At 48.2% G+C, this 17,302-nt stretch overlaps 1 protein-coding gene across 4 annotated transcripts in view; it reads left to right on the forward strand.

Moving 5' to 3' along the window:
* LRCH3 (leucine rich repeats and calponin homology domain containing 3) overlaps nucleotides 1-17,302 on the forward strand; it is a 123,287-nt gene that overhangs the window by 55,151 nt on the left and 50,834 nt on the right. For all 4 annotated transcript variants that reach the window (XM_081956043.1, XM_081956044.1, XM_081956041.1 and 1 more), the window contains exons 6-9: nucleotides 4,909-5,018; nucleotides 8,366-8,459; nucleotides 9,613-9,733; nucleotides 12,422-12,561. In XM_081956043.1, coding sequence (XP_081812169.1) covers nucleotides 4,909-5,018; nucleotides 8,366-8,459; nucleotides 9,613-9,733; nucleotides 12,422-12,561 — 465 coding nt within the window. The remainder of the gene's footprint in view (nucleotides 1-4,908; nucleotides 5,019-8,365; nucleotides 8,460-9,612; nucleotides 9,734-12,421; nucleotides 12,562-17,302) is intronic.

The following is a 17,302-nucleotide window of genomic DNA, read 5'->3' on the forward strand; positions in this document are numbered from 1 at the left end:
CGAAAGGAGCGGAGGTCAGAGGTATTCCTAATATCCGGAGGGAGGTCATTCCACAGGGCTGGGCCCGCCACAGAGAAGGCTCTACTCCTAGGCGCCGCCCCTCGACACTGTCTGGTGGACGGCACCTGGAGGAGGCCCTCTCTGTGCGAGCGGATTGGTCGCAGGGATGTATGGGGCAGAATACGATCCCGCAAGTAACTAGGTCCTGAGCCATGGAGCGCTTTAAAGATTGTTATCAAAACCTTGAAACGCACCCGATAGACCACAGGAAGCCAGTGCAGCTCGCGCAGGAACGGTGTCACATGGGAGTACCTAGTACTCCCCATAATTACCCGCGCGGCTGCGTTCTGGACCAACTGTAGCCTCCGGGTGCATTTCAAGGGAAGCCCCATGTAGAGAGCGTTACAGTAGTCCAAGCGAGACGTCACCAGCGCATGACGTCTGGTGTTATGTCCTCCTGCCCTTTCTAGGACCCACCTCGAGGACGGGTTTATTAACCCAGAGAGGTGGAGGAAGCGCACATTGAGGGGTTTTTTAATAAATTCTTTTTTAAAAATTGTAAGGGGTTCCAGGGGTGGGGGGGGGGGAACCAGTCAGGAGGGATGGAAGAGCCAGGCACCTAGGTGTGGTCGAAAGAGGAGGGAGCGGAGTGGGGGAGGAGAGGGAAGATAGCATTCCTGTGCAGGGCTCCTTAATACCAACGGTCGTGGGGAGGGGCAGGTGCGAGAACAGTTTAAGAGCGCGTAGTCGGTTGGGAGACCGGGGTTTTTGGTCATTCCCGGTCGTTTGTACCAACCCCTGCATACTAGGTGGTCAGGATCTACAGACCCAAGGCCTGAGACTGCTGTTATGCAATGCGAGGTCCGTTGTTAATAAGGCCCCCCTCATCCACGATCTAATTTTGGAGGGGGAGCCGGACCTCGCCGGAATAACCGAGACCTGGTTGGGCCACGAGGGAGGTCTACCCCTTGTGGAAATGTGCCCGCCAGGTTATCGAGCATTTCACCAGCCTCGGGCCCAGGGAAGGGGCGGCGGGGTAGCAGTGATTATCCGGGAAGACTTAGAGCCGAGAGAGTTCACCGTGCCGCAGACATCCGGGTGTGAGTCCCTCGTCGTGAGATGGGGCCCAGGGAGGCAGTTGGGCCTGCTGATAGTATACCTGGCTCCTCGCTATACCTCAGCGGCCCTGCCCGAACTCCTTGAGCTGATCTCATCGGTGGCGGTTGAGACCCCCAAACTTTTAGTGATGGGGGATTTTAATCTGCCGTCGATGGGAGAAGCGTCTGAGGGGGTGCGGGAGTTCATGGCTTCCATGACAGCCATGGACCTGACCCAGTTAATTCAGGGCCCTACTCACGAGGGAGGCCACACCCTGGACCTTGTTTTCGTCTCTGGCCAGTGGATGAGTGATCAGGGAATAGGGGATCTAGACATTATTCCCCTGTCATGGTCGGATCACTCACTTCTCCGGCTGGACTTCCCTGGTGCTACCCCCCGCCGCGAGGAGGCGGAACTGGAAGGTATTAGATGGTTCCGCCCCAAGCGCCTGATGGAACCAGATAGGTTCCAGACGGAACTTGGGCCACCTCCTGTGGACCTGACCCGCCCCCGAGTGGAGGACCTGGTAGACGCATGGAATAGTGCGACTACCGGGGCCCTAGACCGGGTGGCGCCTTTGCGGCCTCTCCTGCGGCGACGAACCACCCTGGCCCCTTGGTTTACTGAGGAGCTAAGGGTGATGAAACGCCACAAGAGACGCCTAGAGAGTCGTTGGAGATCCTCCCGTTCCGAATTTGACCGAGCACAGGCACGAGCCTATTTGAAGACGTACCTCGTGGCATTAAGAGCGGCCAAACGTCAACATTGTGCCGCTCTTATTGCATCTGCAGATAACCGCCCTGCCGCCCTGTTTCGGGTGACCCGCTCCCTCTTGTTTGAGAGACCACGGGAAGCCCCATTACAGGGCAGAGCAGAGGAGTTTGGGAAATATCTACAGGACAAAGTCGCTCAAATCCGGATGGGATGGGCCCCTTTCAGTGGTTCAGTAGAGACGCCCGTGGCGAGTCTTGAGGGACCGCTTTGGGAGGAGTTTGACTCGGTTGCCATCGAGGATTTGGACAGGTTGCGTGGACGTCTGCGACCCACCACATGTTTATTGGACCCGTGTCCCTCCTGGCTTGTACTGGCATCCTGGGAGGTTACGCGCGACTGGCTCCTGGGCCTGGTGAACGCCTCGTTGGGTGAGGGGTCTCTACCGGCCGCCTTGAAAGAGGCGGTGGTGAGGCCCCTGCTCAAGAAGCCTTCCCTGGACCCAACGGACCTAGTCAATTATCGTCCAGTCTCCAACCTTCCTTTTTTAGCGAAGGTTGTAGAGAGTGTGGTGGCACAGCAGTTCCCACGTCACCTGGAGGAAAATGATTATCTAGACCCGCGCCAGTCCGGCTTCCGACCCGGGCACAGCACGGAGACGGCCTTGGTCGCATTGGTTGATGATCTCTGGAGGGCCAGAGATAGGGGTTGTTCCTCTATCCTGGTCCTATTAGATCTCTCGGCGGCGTTCGATACCATCGACCATGGTATCCTGTTGCACCGGCTAGAGGGGCTGGGAGTCAGGGGCACCGTTTTACGGTGGTTTGGCTCCTACCTCTCTGATCGGATGCAACGTGTGTTGGCAGGGGAGCAGAGTTCGACCCGGAGGTCACTCACATGTGGAGTGCCTCAGGGATCGGTGCTCTCGCCTCTCCTGTTCAACACATATATGAAACCGCTGGGCGAGATCATCCGTGGTTTTGGGGTGGGATATCATCTGTATGCTGATGATACTCAGCTATACATTTCCACCCCGAACCACCCCAATGAGGCCGTCGAAATGATGTCCCGGTGTCTGGAGGCCGTACGGGTCTGGATGGATGGCAACCGACTAAAACTCAACCCTTCCAAGACGGAGTGGCTGTGGCTTCCGGCCTCCCGGTTCAACCAGGTGCTTCCATCTCTGGCCATCGGGGGCGTCCAACTGGCCCCCATGGAACAGGTGCGCAATTTGGGCGTCCTCCTAGATGCCCGGCTGTCCATGGATGACCATGTAACAGCCGTGGCAAGGGGGGCGTTCCATCAGGTCCGCCTGATGCGCCAATTGCGCCCCTTATTGGACCGGGATGCCCTACGCACAGTCACCCATGCGCTAGTGACGTCTCGCCTGGATTACTGCAATGCTCTCTACATGGGGCTTCCCTTGAGATGCACTCGGAGACTACAGTTGGTCCAGAACGCGGCCGCGCGGGTGATTATGGGGAGGACTAGATACTCCCCTGTAACACCTCTCCTGCGCGAGCTGCACTGGCTTCCTGTGGTCTACCGAGTGCGTTTCAAGGTTTTGATTATGATCTTTAAAGCGCTTCATGGCACAGGGCCTAGTTACATGCAGGATCGCATCCTGCCCCACACATCCCTACGACCAATTCGCTCACACAGAGAGGGACTTCTCCGGGTGCCGTCCGCCGAACAGTGCCGGGGGGCGACACCCAGGAGCAGAGCCTTCTCTGTGATGGGCCCAGCCCTGTGGAATGACCTCCCCCGTGACATCAGGATTACTTCCGATCTCCGCTCCTTCCGTGTACAGCTGAAGACCCACCTCTTTCAATTATCTGGCCTGGCTCAATCGCAATCGTAATTTCTCTTATTCCTCCTAACTGTTTTTTAAATTGTCTTTTAAATGTCAAATTTTTAATTGCATATTGGGTTTCTTACAATTGGGGTATTTTAATGCTGATTTTTAACTGTCTAAATGATGTAATTTGTTACCTCCTCCGTGTATGTGTGTATGTGTGTTTTGTATGTATGTACGTTTATGTGTTTTGATACATCTTCTATGTTTTATATGCTCCATTGTACGCCGCCCCGAGTCCTACTTGGAAAGGGAGCGGCTAATAAATTCAAATTATTATTATTATTATTATTATTATTATTATTATGAGTGACTGTGCGTAAGGCGTCCCGGTCCAGTAGGGGGCGCAATTGGCGCACCAGGCGAACCTGGTGGAATGCCCCCCTTGCCACGGCTGTCACATGGTCATCCATGGACAGCCGGGCATCCAGGAGGACGCCCAAATTGCGCGCCCGCTCCACGGGGGCAAGTTGAATGCCCCCGATGGCCAATGATGGAATTAATTGGCTGAACCGGGGAGCCGGTACCCACAGCCACTCCGTCTTGGAGGGGTTGAGCTTGAGTCGGTTGTCATCCATCCAGATCCGTACGGCTTCCACACACCGGGACATCACTTCGATGGCCTATCTACTATCTACTGTATTTCTCTCTATCTCTCTGTATCCCTCTATCTACCTGCCTACCTACACTCTCTCTCTCCCTACCTGCCTACTGTATTTCTCTCTCTCTCTCTCTCTCTCTCCCTTTATCTACCTACCTTCCTACCTAGCTACTCTCTCTCCCCCTCACCTATCTACTGTATATCTCTCTCTCTCTCTTTCTATTTCTCTCTCTATATCCCTCTACCTACCTACACACTCACTCTCTTTTCTCTCTCTCTACTTCTCTGTCTCTTTATCCCTTTATCTACCTACCTAACTACTCTCTCTCTCCCTACCTACCTAATGTATTTCTTCTCTTTCTCTCCCTGTCTATCCCTCTATCTACCTACCTACTTTTTTTTTAAATTTGCCTCTTCCAAACCTTGGTGCGTCTTATACTCCGGTGCATCTTATACTCCGAAAAATGCGGTATTTATGAAATTTATTTGCTGCCCACCTTGTATCTAATAACTCTGGACGTCTTACAGCATACTAACATTGAAATATTTAAAGGACATTTAAATCAACAATCCTAGAATATAGTGGGTGAAATTGTTAACAAATAAAAAATGCTTTGTCTCTTCCCCCCTCCCCCCCTTCTAGATATGTATAAAAGGAAAAATCCACATATTTAAGTATTTGAACATGGAAGCGTGTAAAGTTGTGCCAGACCTTCCTGATTATGATAGGCGACCGATGGGCTTCGGATCCTGGTAAGCAGCCAGACATTTCAAATTCATGTTGACCTTTTCTCCTGAACGAAAAAGGGTGGACTTCAACTCCCAGGATTCTCTGCACTGACTGAGGAACTCTGGGAGTTGAAGTCCACCCGTCTTAAAAAGTGAGGTTGAGAAACACTGTTGAAGGTTCTTAACCATCTCCTGGTGATTGGGCTCCAGGTCACCCTGCTGGCTTTCATGCCTAAGGCGGGACTAGAACTCCCAGTCCCCTGATTGCATCATCACAACCCCCATCAAAGCTGTTGGCACAGCGCCCTCCTGAGGTGAAGTGGTGAAGCTTCCTGGATCTACCTTGTCACACCTGTACCTGCTGCCCCAGAGGACTGAGTCCCCTTAGAATGGAGCTAATGCAAACGGGGAAATTAAAGCAAAGAGAAACCTGCTCGTTCACCACCAGGGTAGATTTTTTTAAAAAAATTAAAAATTGGTTTTTTAAAATTTAAATCTGATTTTTTTATTATTTTTATCAAGTTTATTTTAATGAAATGTTTTTGGAGTAAAAGTCTATCTAAAGATAGTGTTCTATTTAAGATACAGTACATTCATAATTTAGTTTATTCAGCATGAAACGGAGCTTAGCGATGTAGCGTGAGGCTGTATATTCTGCAATATTGGGACTGTCGGTGAGTCAACAGCCGGTCAGAGCAGGAGCCGCTGCGGGACAGAGACGACAGCTGCTCTTTAAAAATTATGATTTAAATTGATTTAAATCAAGCCTTTTTACTCGTTATTTAAATTGTGGCTTAAATTGACTCGCTTTCAATCCAATTCACCCTGTCGCTCACACACCTGGTAATGCACAAAAGCCCACGCTTTTTATGAAATGCACTTCGGGTCATAAATCCCTTCCTGAGATGTCCGTTGCTTCCGGTTGCGGCATTTGCAGAGACAGGATGCCGTAGAAATAATCAACGTTTCATGTGTTACCAGTGAGAGTTCGTTTAAAGCAAGTGACAACCAGCCAGGGATGGTTAGCAAGGCCTGGCTGAAGCCAAGTTGTCTACTTGTTGTCGCCGTTGTTATTAGAGCCGCTGGGGATTTCCCTAGGGCCTGGGGGACAGAGGATGCTTTGTTAAGCATCGGGGATGGAGTTGGGGATGTCCTTTGTTACAAGGCTGCTGACCAAAGCAGTTTTTCAAATAAGGCATTTGTAAAGTCACTGGGTTGAGCTCTCTGGTCACTGTGCAGAGAGGGAGGAATCTGTTTCTGCTCACTCAGACCTTCATAGCTTGATGTCACGGCTCTGTCTCTAGCAGAGATGGCTGATCTTTTTCTCATGGCATGCATCGGGTGGGTTTCAATTTTTTTTACTACCAGTTCAGTGGGCGTGGCTAGATGGGAGGATGTGATTGAGTGAGCATGGCCAACTTGACCATTCACGCACACTCAGTCACATGACCCCTCTCACCAAGCCATGCCCACCGAAATGGTGGCGAAAAGTTTTGACCCCGGGGGGGGGGGGGGGCGCTCTGGCTTTGCCGGATCTAAGGGAGCTTCTGCAAACTACCCAGTAAGAAAAAAAAGTTTTGTCCTCCCTGGCCTCCCAGGAACACACTGCAGGCTTCAGCAGGGCTGGGGGAAGGGGAAAACGGAGGCATTTGTGTGAAAAATGGGGGCATTTTTGCCTTCCCCCAGCCCTGCTAAAGCCTGCAGAGTGTTCTTGGGGGCTGGGGGAAGGCAAAAAACACATCCATTTTTGCAAAAAATGGCCCCTCTCTGGGACTGGCATGTGCACACCATTAAAAAAAAAAGGGGGGGGGGATTAATTTTTTTCAATGAAAATTGTTCTGCCCATGTGTAGAACAGAAAATAAAGATGGTGGAGCCCCTGGCAGAACCAGTACGGTCACATGTCCGGCTGAGTTACTACCTTTTCGGCCAAACCGGTGGGAACTCACCTCTGGCGGTCACCCATAATGCAATGCGCGCGTGACCCTCCATGTGTGGCCCACGCATGTGTGCGACCACCCCCTACACATGCAAGTGTAATCGCCCCTGTGTGCACCCTGTGTTTGCGTGTGTGACCCCCCCCACGCGCACTCCACCCCTCTCATGTGCATTCAGCCCCCTTTGCTGCCCCTGCCCTCTGTGCATGCACACATAACCCCCCCCTGCCTCCCTCACATGCACGTGTGTCTCCCACATGTGCAACAGAGACCTGAAAACACAGACTCGCTCTCTGTGGGAGACACGCACATGCCCAGTGGAGCTGAGCTGGGGCAGTGGCTTGCGTGCCTGCAGAAAGGGCTGTAGATACGCCATCATTGGTCTGTAGTGATGGAGTCAGTTTCGTAGATAAAAGCTGCCCCATTTGGTGTGTCTGGAGCTCACCGGAGATTGGATCTCCAGTATTCTGTGAATTTAAGCAGTCCTTGACTTACACCCACTCATTTAGTGACCATTTGAACAGCACTGAAAAAAACAATGGCCATTTTCCACACAACCGCTGCATGTATCCCTGTGGTCATGTGAGCAAAAATTGGACGCTTGGCAACGGACTCATATTTGTGACGGTTGCAGCGTCCCGGCATCACGTGATTCCCTTTTGTGACCGTCTAACAAAGTCAGCGGGGATGCCAGATTCCTTTAACAACCGTGTCACTAACTTTAACGACCGCAGCGGTTCACTTAACAACGGTGGCAAGAAAGGTTGTAAAATAAGGCAAAGCTCACTTAAATCTGTCTCACTTAGCAACTGAAGTGTGGGGCTCAGTTGTGGTCGTGAGTCGAGGACTACCCATATAGGGAAAGGATGGCAGTGCCTGCAAGATAACTTTGAACTGTAAGCTGCGCAGAGTCATTTATTGTAATGGGCAGCTGAGTAATAAAATAAAGTAGGAGAATAAAATACAATACAAAAAATAAAATAGTAAAATGCAATACAACCCCACCCAACCCAGCATAATAAACAATAAAATAGTAAACTACAATATAATACAACCCAACCCAACAAATAAAACAATAAAATAAAATAATACCAGTTGGCTGATACCTTACACCAGGGGTGTCCAAACGTGGGAACTTAAGACTTGTGGACTTCAACTCCCAGAATTCCCCAGCCAGTTGGCTGGGGAATTCTGGGAGTTGAAGTCCCTGCCTTACACAGTTGACCAATGCTTCTACATGTAGCAGATCAAGCTAATAGAAGTGCAACAAAAGTGTAAGGAGGAAAAGGACTAACAAAATATTTTTGTTGTAAGAACAAGGCCTCTCTTGTAGCATCACCGAAAGCAGCCCGAAAAGGGTCGACTGTGTCCTTCATATTCCTGCCTAATATCGGATGTTTCCTGAAGAAATTATCTTCCTTTCTCCTTTTGATAGCCACGAAGACCTGTATTCGAGTCGACCATATGGAGCACTGGATTCCGGGTTCAACAGCGTGGACAGCGGAGATAAGAGGTGGTCGGGAAATGAAGTAAGTGTGCTTGATTTGCGTTCGGCTGGCAGGTAATTGTAGCTTAGGAAAGTGAGGCGGAACAACACAGAATCCGCGTTTCAAAGGCCTGTCATCTTGAAGCATCTTATTTTGCTGTTGCGTCTCACTTTTGTCTCTGAAATTGCCAAAAAATGGAGGCTAGAAAGCCATTAATCAATAGCATCCTTTCATGCCACTTATCGTAAGTCGAGGAGGCAGGAAGCTATCAAATATTTGATTCCGATAAAAGCCTAGTCAAGCCAAGAAGGTTGCAAAGAAAAGAGAGAGAGAAGGATCATTTCAAATTTGGCTCAGTTCATTGAAGTCATTCCCTTTCAAAGGAGTTTTTTCCCCTCCTGCTAATAGTACTGAAATTGAAGAAATTGAAATTGTTACTCTTAATGGTGAGAACCTGGAAGCAGTAGTTTGAAATATTTGTTGATAGGAATATATTTGTCCTCCTTGAATTGTTGTGCAAATGTATCAAAATGAGGAATGTCCTTTGAAATGGATCCTAAATTCTCCCAAATCTGGAGATAGATTTTTGCCACTTTTCTGACATTCACTTTTAGGGGTCCTTAAGAAATTCCTTAAGGGATGCGGGGGCTCAGTGGCTTAGAAGCTGAGCTTGTCGATCAGAAAGGTTGGCAGTTCGGCAGTTTGAATCCCTAGCGCCGCGTAACGGAGTCCCAGCTTCTGCCAACTTGGCAGTTCCAAAGCTCGTAGAAAATGCAGGTAGAAAAATAGGGACCACCTTTGGTGGAAAGGTAACAGCATTCCGTGCGCCTTCGGCATTGAGTCATGCCGGCCACATGACCATGGAGACGCCTTCGGACACGTGCTGACTCTTCGGCTTTGAAACGGAGATGAGCACCGCTCCCTAGAGTCAGGAACGACTAGCACATATACGTGAGGGGAACCTTTACCTTTAAGAAATTCACTAAACTGAGCCAAGAGATAATACCTAGGATTGAATTTTGCTACTGAGTAAATTTGTATTTACTAGTAATAAATCTTGTATGTACTGTATGGGTTTATGTATTTTTAAAACGGTCCAGTTTAAGTGCAGCTTTTTCCAGGAAAGACTTACAAAGGTTCTGTCTCAAAGGTTTTAACAAATATGAAAGGGGTTTTATTTTTATTTTTAATGCAGCCGACAGATGAGTTTTCTGACCTTCCCCTGCGAGTGGCAGAGATCACGAAAGAACAGAGGTTGAGAAGAGAGAGCCATTATCAAGAACACAGAGGGAACTCCGTGGTGACAAATGGTGGAGGTAATAGCTCTCATTTGGTGGCTTCCTTCCACATGCAGATTTTTAGGTGATTTTTGTTTGAGAATTGCATGTTAAACTTAACCAGAAGATGAAAAGAGTTGAGAATTATGGATAAATAGATATATTTGAAGTGTTGGGTCCTTAGTGCTCTCTGAGCTTGGCTGTTTTCTTGCAGACGTTTCATTACCCAGCTAGATAACATCATCAGTGCTGGAAGCAAACACTGAACTGATGATATTACCTAACTTGGTAAGGAAACGTCTGCAGGAAAATGACGATGCTCAGAGAGCACCAAGAACACCCATCTCAGGGTGGCTTGAAAATTAAATAAAAGCACATAAAATTGGTTATTTCCTTTAGCTGCTCCTATTTATGGGAAATAATCTCTTAAACAAATGATCTGCTAAGATTGGCAGTCCTCACTTAGCAACCCTTTATAAAATAATTTGCAGTACAACAGTAATGGGAAAAAAAACCTTTGTGACCCATCCTTGCCAGTTTGTAAGCCAAAAGAAAGTCAGATCATAAGCGTAGTTGTAGTCGCATAGCGACCACTTCACGACTGAGTTGCAGCTCCCCGTTATGGTTGCTAAACGAGGACTACCTTTGCCTTGAAAATAAGTGGATGGTTTCAAAAGCTTTATAATTTGCTTTCGGTTCCTTGATGTAGTGTTTGGCTCCGGGGTTAATTGCAGGCCCAGTCAACCAAAGGATGAAATATAGCTGTGTTTGATTAGATACCCGGGGCAAATGGCTGGCTTTCATTTGGTTGCATCTTCACCTTTCAACTTTTGTGCTTCCAGCACTCTGCTGAAGTCCTAAAAAGAACAGCCCTGGACTTGCCAAAATATCAGCTAAATCTTGGGTCTGGCTCCTGTGAGCTCAGGACATTAATAATAGCTTTTTTTCCACGAGTCCTTGGATAGTGCAGGAAATAATTTGTTGACTCTAATAATTTGGTTAAATGTTTTACAAAACAGACAAATCAAAACTAACAGAAACTTACCATATTTTTCGGACTATAAGACGCACCAGAGTATAAGACACATCAAGATTTTGCAGAGGTAAATTTAAAAAAAACGTTTTTGCCCTCCCCAGCCCCCAGGAGCACTCTGCAGGCCCCCCAAACCCTCTGCTCGCCCATTTTTGCGAAAAACGGGATCCGTGGGGTGGGGTTTCAGGAGGCCAAAAATGCTGTATTCAGTGTATAAAAAGCACCCAGATTTTCACCCTCTTTTTTTGGGTGTGTGTGTGTGTGTCTTATACTCTGAAAAATACGGTAAGAATCAAAAGAAAGAAGAAAAAGAGAAACAGAGGCTCCTCTGGTTAATTGTTCTCACTGTCAGGAACTTCCTCCTTGTGAAAAGTTGGGAAAAAGTGATCGTTTTAAAAGCCCTTGATGATAAAAACGGCATTCTGTAAAACATAATTTTAGGATCGCCACCCAAGTGATAATCCTGTTACTCCCAAATAAAAAAATTCTTCTGTGCCAAAGCAAAGATTACACACATACACACACTCCCTGGAGCTTTGTTGTGAACTGCTGTAAAACCTTCATCTCTGGTTTCGTGGGTAGTCATTAAACCTTCCAATTGGTAACTGGAAGGTTTAATCTTTTTTTTTTTTTCCCCCTCCCCTCTTTATCTTCCAGTGAAGGAAATTTATCTTTTCAGGGTGGAAAGTTTCTCTTTTGGCAGCACTCCTGTTTAGAGAGAATCCCGATAAGGATGCTGTAGCCCTGGTGATAAAAGCCAGTGTGCGGCTAAAAGATTTCTTAATCTGACGTTGAATAAATGCCCAAACCGTGTGTGTGTGTGTGTGTGTGTGTGTGTGTGTGTGTGTGTGTGAGTGAAGAAAAATCTCCCCCTTTTTGGGTTATTTTTGAGACCTGGCTCCAGGGGTGGGCTTCAAAAATGGCAGCAATGGGTTCGCTGCCCCGTTGCTGGGTGGGCGTGGCCATGATGGGTGTGGCCAAGTCAGCTTCCTGGGGCGGGGGGCGGGGAGGTGTTTTCTGCCCTCCCCAGGCTCTGGAGGAGTACCTTGAGCCTCCAGGAGGTAGAAAACAGCTTCCCCCGGATTCTGGAGGCCAGGAACAGGCCTGTTTCTGGAACTTCTGGTAGGCCCGTTTCCCCCCCCCCCCCCCCGAGCCTCCACGCCCTATACATAACCTGGCATGATGAACGGGCCACGTGGAGATCCCGGGGAGGGGAGGGGTGGGGTGCAGGGGTGAAATCCTCCCGGTTCAGCCAGGTTCGGCCGAACCGGTTGGGACAATTGTGCTTGGTTCTGCGAACCAGTAGTAAAAAAATCGCTTCTGAGGATCGCACGGCTCAGCTGTGAGCTGCATGATCCCCAGAACCTTTATTCCTGCTTTTTAAATGCTTTAAAATGCTAAAAAAAATAGCTGAAAATGAAAAAAAAAAAGTTGGCCACTCCCACCCAGTCACATGACCCCCCCTTATGAAGCCACTCCCACATAACAGGTGAAGGGGAAATTAGAATTCACCACTAGCCGGGTGGGCATGGGCATAGCCAGCCAGGTTTTTGGGGGTTTGCCGAACTGGGCAGAATCCTAGCTAGAGGATGGCCCAAACTCGTGCGACTCCCCCAGCAGCCGACCCCTGCTTGGCCCTTCTGATTGTGCCTGATGTCCTAACTCTTTCCCTTCTGTGTGTCCAATGGAGCAAGATCTGGATCAGATCGACTTTATTGACAGCTGCGCCACCGAGGAAGAGGAGGAAGAAGTGAGGCAGGCCAAATGTCCGGAGTCCGACAGCCTCAGCACACAATTCATAGCCTATATTGAACAACGCCGAATCTCGCACGAGGTGACGCTTCCTTTTTTAAAATTGTGGTGTGGGTCAGTGGGTGGGTTCTTGCATGCTGCCCCTTTGCTGTCAATTCAGTCGATCTTTCCCGCCTGGCAGTTTTAATAAGTGCTTGTCCAACGTTTGGTTCGATTTTTAAAACCCGAGATGAATTTTAATTAAGAAAAAAGTAATGAGGCTAATGTCAGGGTTCCTAAAATAAATCCGAGTCCAAGGCAAAGGATTGCTCAAAGTTCCAATTGATGAAGAGAGCCATGTTGGCACATCTGGGAAAACCCGAATCTGAAAGCTTCCCTGTTTCCCCCCTCCCAGTTGAAATTTGAAGATCTTGTCCCCATACCCACAAGTCCATCCCATGGTCCAATCTCCCACTGCCCTGCTGGCAGCTCCACCCATCCAGTTGCAGAGACAAAGGATGACCTTGGCTTTCTAAAAAGAATGTTGTTATGGCTACATATCATCTAACTCCATACAATCCCCCCTCCCATTTTCCCACCATAGAAAATAGCAGAATAGAATAATAGAAAGTGTGGCTGGCCAAAGACCCCAAAGTAAAGATGGCCGCAGGTCTGACAGCTGATGTTTTACAAAGTGGTCCCCCACTGAATGAACCCAATTCAGAATTTCTGCTGCTCAACGAGACAGTCTTGAAGGGAGTTTTGTCCCATTTTATGATCTTTCTTGCAATGGCTGTTAAGTGAATCACTGCAGTTGTTAAGTTATGGATTGGTTGTTAAGTGAATCTCCCTTCCCCATGGACTTTGCCGGTCGGAAGGTCACAAAAGGGAGTTGTGTGACCCCAGGATACTGCAATCGTCATAAGTATGAGTCAGTTGCCAAGTGTCTGAATTTTCATAATGTAACCATGGAGATGCTGCAATGGTCATAAGTTGCTTTTTTCAGTGGTGTCCTAACTTCAAATGGCCACTAAACGAATGGTTGTAAGTCAAGGACACATAACACAGCCTTTGGTTTTCAGAGAGTAGGCTGTATGTCCTTGTGGTTTTATCTCTGAGTTACCTTGAGCTTTCGCGGGATAACAGCACACAACATTCAGTGCTTATCTTGGATGATAATTAATATTATGTAATAATTAGAATTATTAATATCAGATTTTTATTTGAAAGCAGATGATATTGGGCAGCCTCAGTTGTGGTTAAAAGCCAGCAAAGAAAACGGATGCATATTTCGGAGAATAACAGTCCTATCCATTGTGCTCCTCATTATGAAATGCCTTTCGGAAAGTTTATAGGCAAAAACTGTACACATTGGGTGGATGTGCTACTGAACACTTCTATCATTTGAATAATGTTTGGCATATCAGCTGCGGAGAAAATAAGTAGGCTGAGATCTGCAGCCCAGCCTTTTTGTATTTCAATTTTGGGATTGATCACATTTTGAAAACCTCCCCAATTCTCCTCTCCTCTACACCTTGTCCTCAACAGCCACAATTGAGCCCAGAATGAATGTTATTAAATGAGAAATTTGTTCGGTGAGTTTTGCCCCATTTTACAACTTAATTCTTAACACATCTGTTAATCACCGCAGTTCAGGCGTGGGTTGCTCCCGGCATTACTGTCGGTTCAGGGCAGGCGCGCACATTTCCTCATAAATAGGTCTGCACATGTGCAAAACGTTAAAAAATGAAAAAAATAAATTTCTGCAATGAAAATTGTTCTGCGCATGCGCATAAATGAAAATCAAGATGGCGCTGCCGAAGGACAACTGGTTCGGGGGCGTGGCGAGCCAGTTCCAGCGACTCAGGCCGCCAAACAACTTACTGGTTCCGCTGAACTGGTAGAAATCCACCACTGCTGCAGTTGTTAAATTAGTTAACCTGGTTGTTAAGTGAATCCGGCTTCCCCACTGACTTTATTTGTCAGAAGGTCGCAAAGGGGGATGACGTGACCCCAGGACACTACAACCGTCATAAATACTAGTCAAGCGCCTGAATTTCATTCACGTGACCATGAGGATGTCGTAAGTCTTGAAAAATCATCCTAAGTCCCTTTTTGTCAGTGCCGTCGCAACTTCAAATTGTCACTAAATGAACTGTCGTAAGTCAAGGACTGCCTGTGTTTGTAAATCAGTCCAATGCAATGTTAAGAGGGAAAACGAATTAAAATTTGAGAAAAAGAGGCAAGGATAGTTAAACTCCCAGATTAAAAGTTAATTAAAAGGCAGGAGGAAGGGAGGGAATGCCTTGCCTTGGCGGGGGCGAGGGAGGGGAGAAGATTCCCAAGGTTTTCCTAGATGAGGCAGCTTCCACATTCCTCAAATAGAAAAAAATGTCTGTTTTCTTAGACGGAAATTTGTTACCGTAAAAGAAAATGAAAGTGCACGTCCTTTTAACATAGGTCGGGGGTAGCTCTGTTAAGGTTCAGAGGCCATAGGATGCAGGCAGGCCTTGAGTTGCAACTGCAATGGAAACCATCCATTATGGTTCTAACTCGTGATGGCCATAAGTTCAATTATTTACAAATAATTCAAGGCGGCGAGCTTATCTAAAACTTTCCCTGTTTTTCCCATAACTACAATCGGTCTGAGAAAGAGGGACTGGCCTAAAGTCACCAGCTGGCTTTCGTGCTTAAGACAGGTCTAGAACTCACCATCTCCTGGTGATCGGTCCGAAATCACCAGGACTGCCTTCAAGCCTAAGATGGGACTAGAACTCATTGTCTCTTGGTGATTGGTCCAAAGTCACCAGGACGGCCTTCAAGCCTAAGGTGGGACTAGAACTCATTGTCTCTTGGTGATTGGTCCAAAGTCACCAGGACGGCCTTCAAGCCTAAGGCGGGACTAGAACTCACTGTCTCCTGGTGATTGGTCCAAAGTCACCAGGATGGCCTTCAAGCCTAAGGCGGGACTAGAACTCATTGTCTCTTGGTGATTGGTCCAAAGTCACCAGGACGGCCTTCAAGCCTATGGCAGGACTAGAACTCATTGTCTCCTGGTGATTGGTCCAAAGTCACCAGGACGGCCTTCAAGCCTAAGGCGGGACTAGAACTCACTGTCTCCTGGTGATTGGTCCAAAGTCACCAGGACGGCCTTCAAGCCTAAGGCGGGACTAGAACTCATTGTCTCCTGGTGATTGGTCCAAAGTTATCCAGATGACTAACAAGATAAGGCAGGACTAGAATTCGCCATCTCCCGGTTTCTAGCCTTAACTGCTAGACTAAACTGACGTTTCATAGTGCGATGGGCTGATTTTACGTCCTTCTCGAAGGGTCCATCATAACTTTGTACGATCACTGGGTGTCGGCCGTTGACGACTACCTGTAGAAAAACTTTGGAAGAGGCTTCCGTCGTGGGTCACATGCCTCCCCCCACCCCCCACCCCCCACAGTGCCCCTGGGAACTTCCGAAGGCCAAGGGAAAGCTGTAATAAAAGGCCTCCTTCTAAACGCTGCCTTTTCTTCCCGAGAAACAAGAGGCATTCACTCAGCGATGGAGTTTATTCTTAGAATGTAAATTGGCACAAAAGACGGTTTTATTGGTTGGTTATTGGCCTGAGGGTCCTGGCCTAGGAAGGCGACAGTGGTTGCAGTGTTTCCTGTCCTCATTCTCCAGCTCCTTTGCTAGTTTTTACGGGAAGAAAATGCTAGAATGCAAAAAAGATGGCCCTCTCTAGTCTGCTAATCTAATGAAATGCAGACACCAATTAGACCTTCTATTAATGGCCTTGCAATGAAACGTTAAACACTAGCTAGGTTTGACTAAGGAAGTGGACGGAGTTTTGGCCTTGCTGAGGGAGCTCACTCAGCCATGCTGGAAAGGCTTAACCATGATACATGGTGGTTTCCAGCTCATTTCGGAGGGAGGGCAGCGTCTTCAAATCTGGCCTCCCAACAGAAGAGATCCTCGAGAGCACGGGTCCTTGTAGTACAGGTAGTAAGACTAACAGAGTTAGAAGGGGCCTTAGAGGTCTTCTAGTCCAACCCCCTGCTCAGGCAGGAGACCAGTGGATGGGATTCAGCCAGTTGGCGCCACTTTGGGAGAAGCAGTTGTTAACTTTCTGAGCAGTTTGGTGAACTGGTTGTCGGAAGAAATAATGAGGGCAGAGAACCGGTGGTTAAATTATTTGAATCCCACCCTAACCCTAACCCTGAAAGCCGATTGGATGACTTTGAGCCAATCACCAGGAGACTGTGAGTTCTAGCCCCACCTTAGGTCTGAAAACCGGTTGGGTGACTTTGAGCCAATCACCAGGAGACTGTGAGTTCTAGCCCCACCTTAGGTCTGAAAGCCGGTTGGGTGACTTTGAGCCAATCACCAGGAGACTGTGAGTTCTAGCCCCACCTTAGGTCTGAAAACCGGTTGGGTGACTTTGAGCCAATCACCAGGAGACTGTGAGTTCTAGCCCCACCTTAGGTCTGAAAGCCGGTTGGGCGACTTTGAGCCAATCACCAGGAGACTGTGAGTTCTAGCCCCACCTTAGGTCTGAAAGCCGGTTGGGTGACTTTGAGCCAATCACCAGGAGACTGTGAGTTCTAGCCCCACCTTAGGTCTGAAAGCCGGTTGGGCGACTTTGAGCCAATCACCAGGAGACTGTGAGTTCTAGCCCTACCTTAGGTCTGAAAACCGGTTGGGTGACTTTGAGCCAATCACCAGGAGACTGTGAGTTCTAGCCCCACCTCAGGCCTGAAAGCCGGTTGGGTGACTTTGAGCCAATCACCAGGAGACTGAGAGTTCTAGCCCCACCTCAGGCCTGAAAGCCGGTTGGGTGACTTTGAGCCAATCA

Source organism: Natrix helvetica, assembly GCF_964273705.1.
Source record: "Natrix helvetica genome assembly, chromosome: 5".
NCBI classification, from domain to species: domain Eukaryota; kingdom Metazoa; phylum Chordata; class Lepidosauria; order Squamata; family Natricidae; genus Natrix; species Natrix helvetica.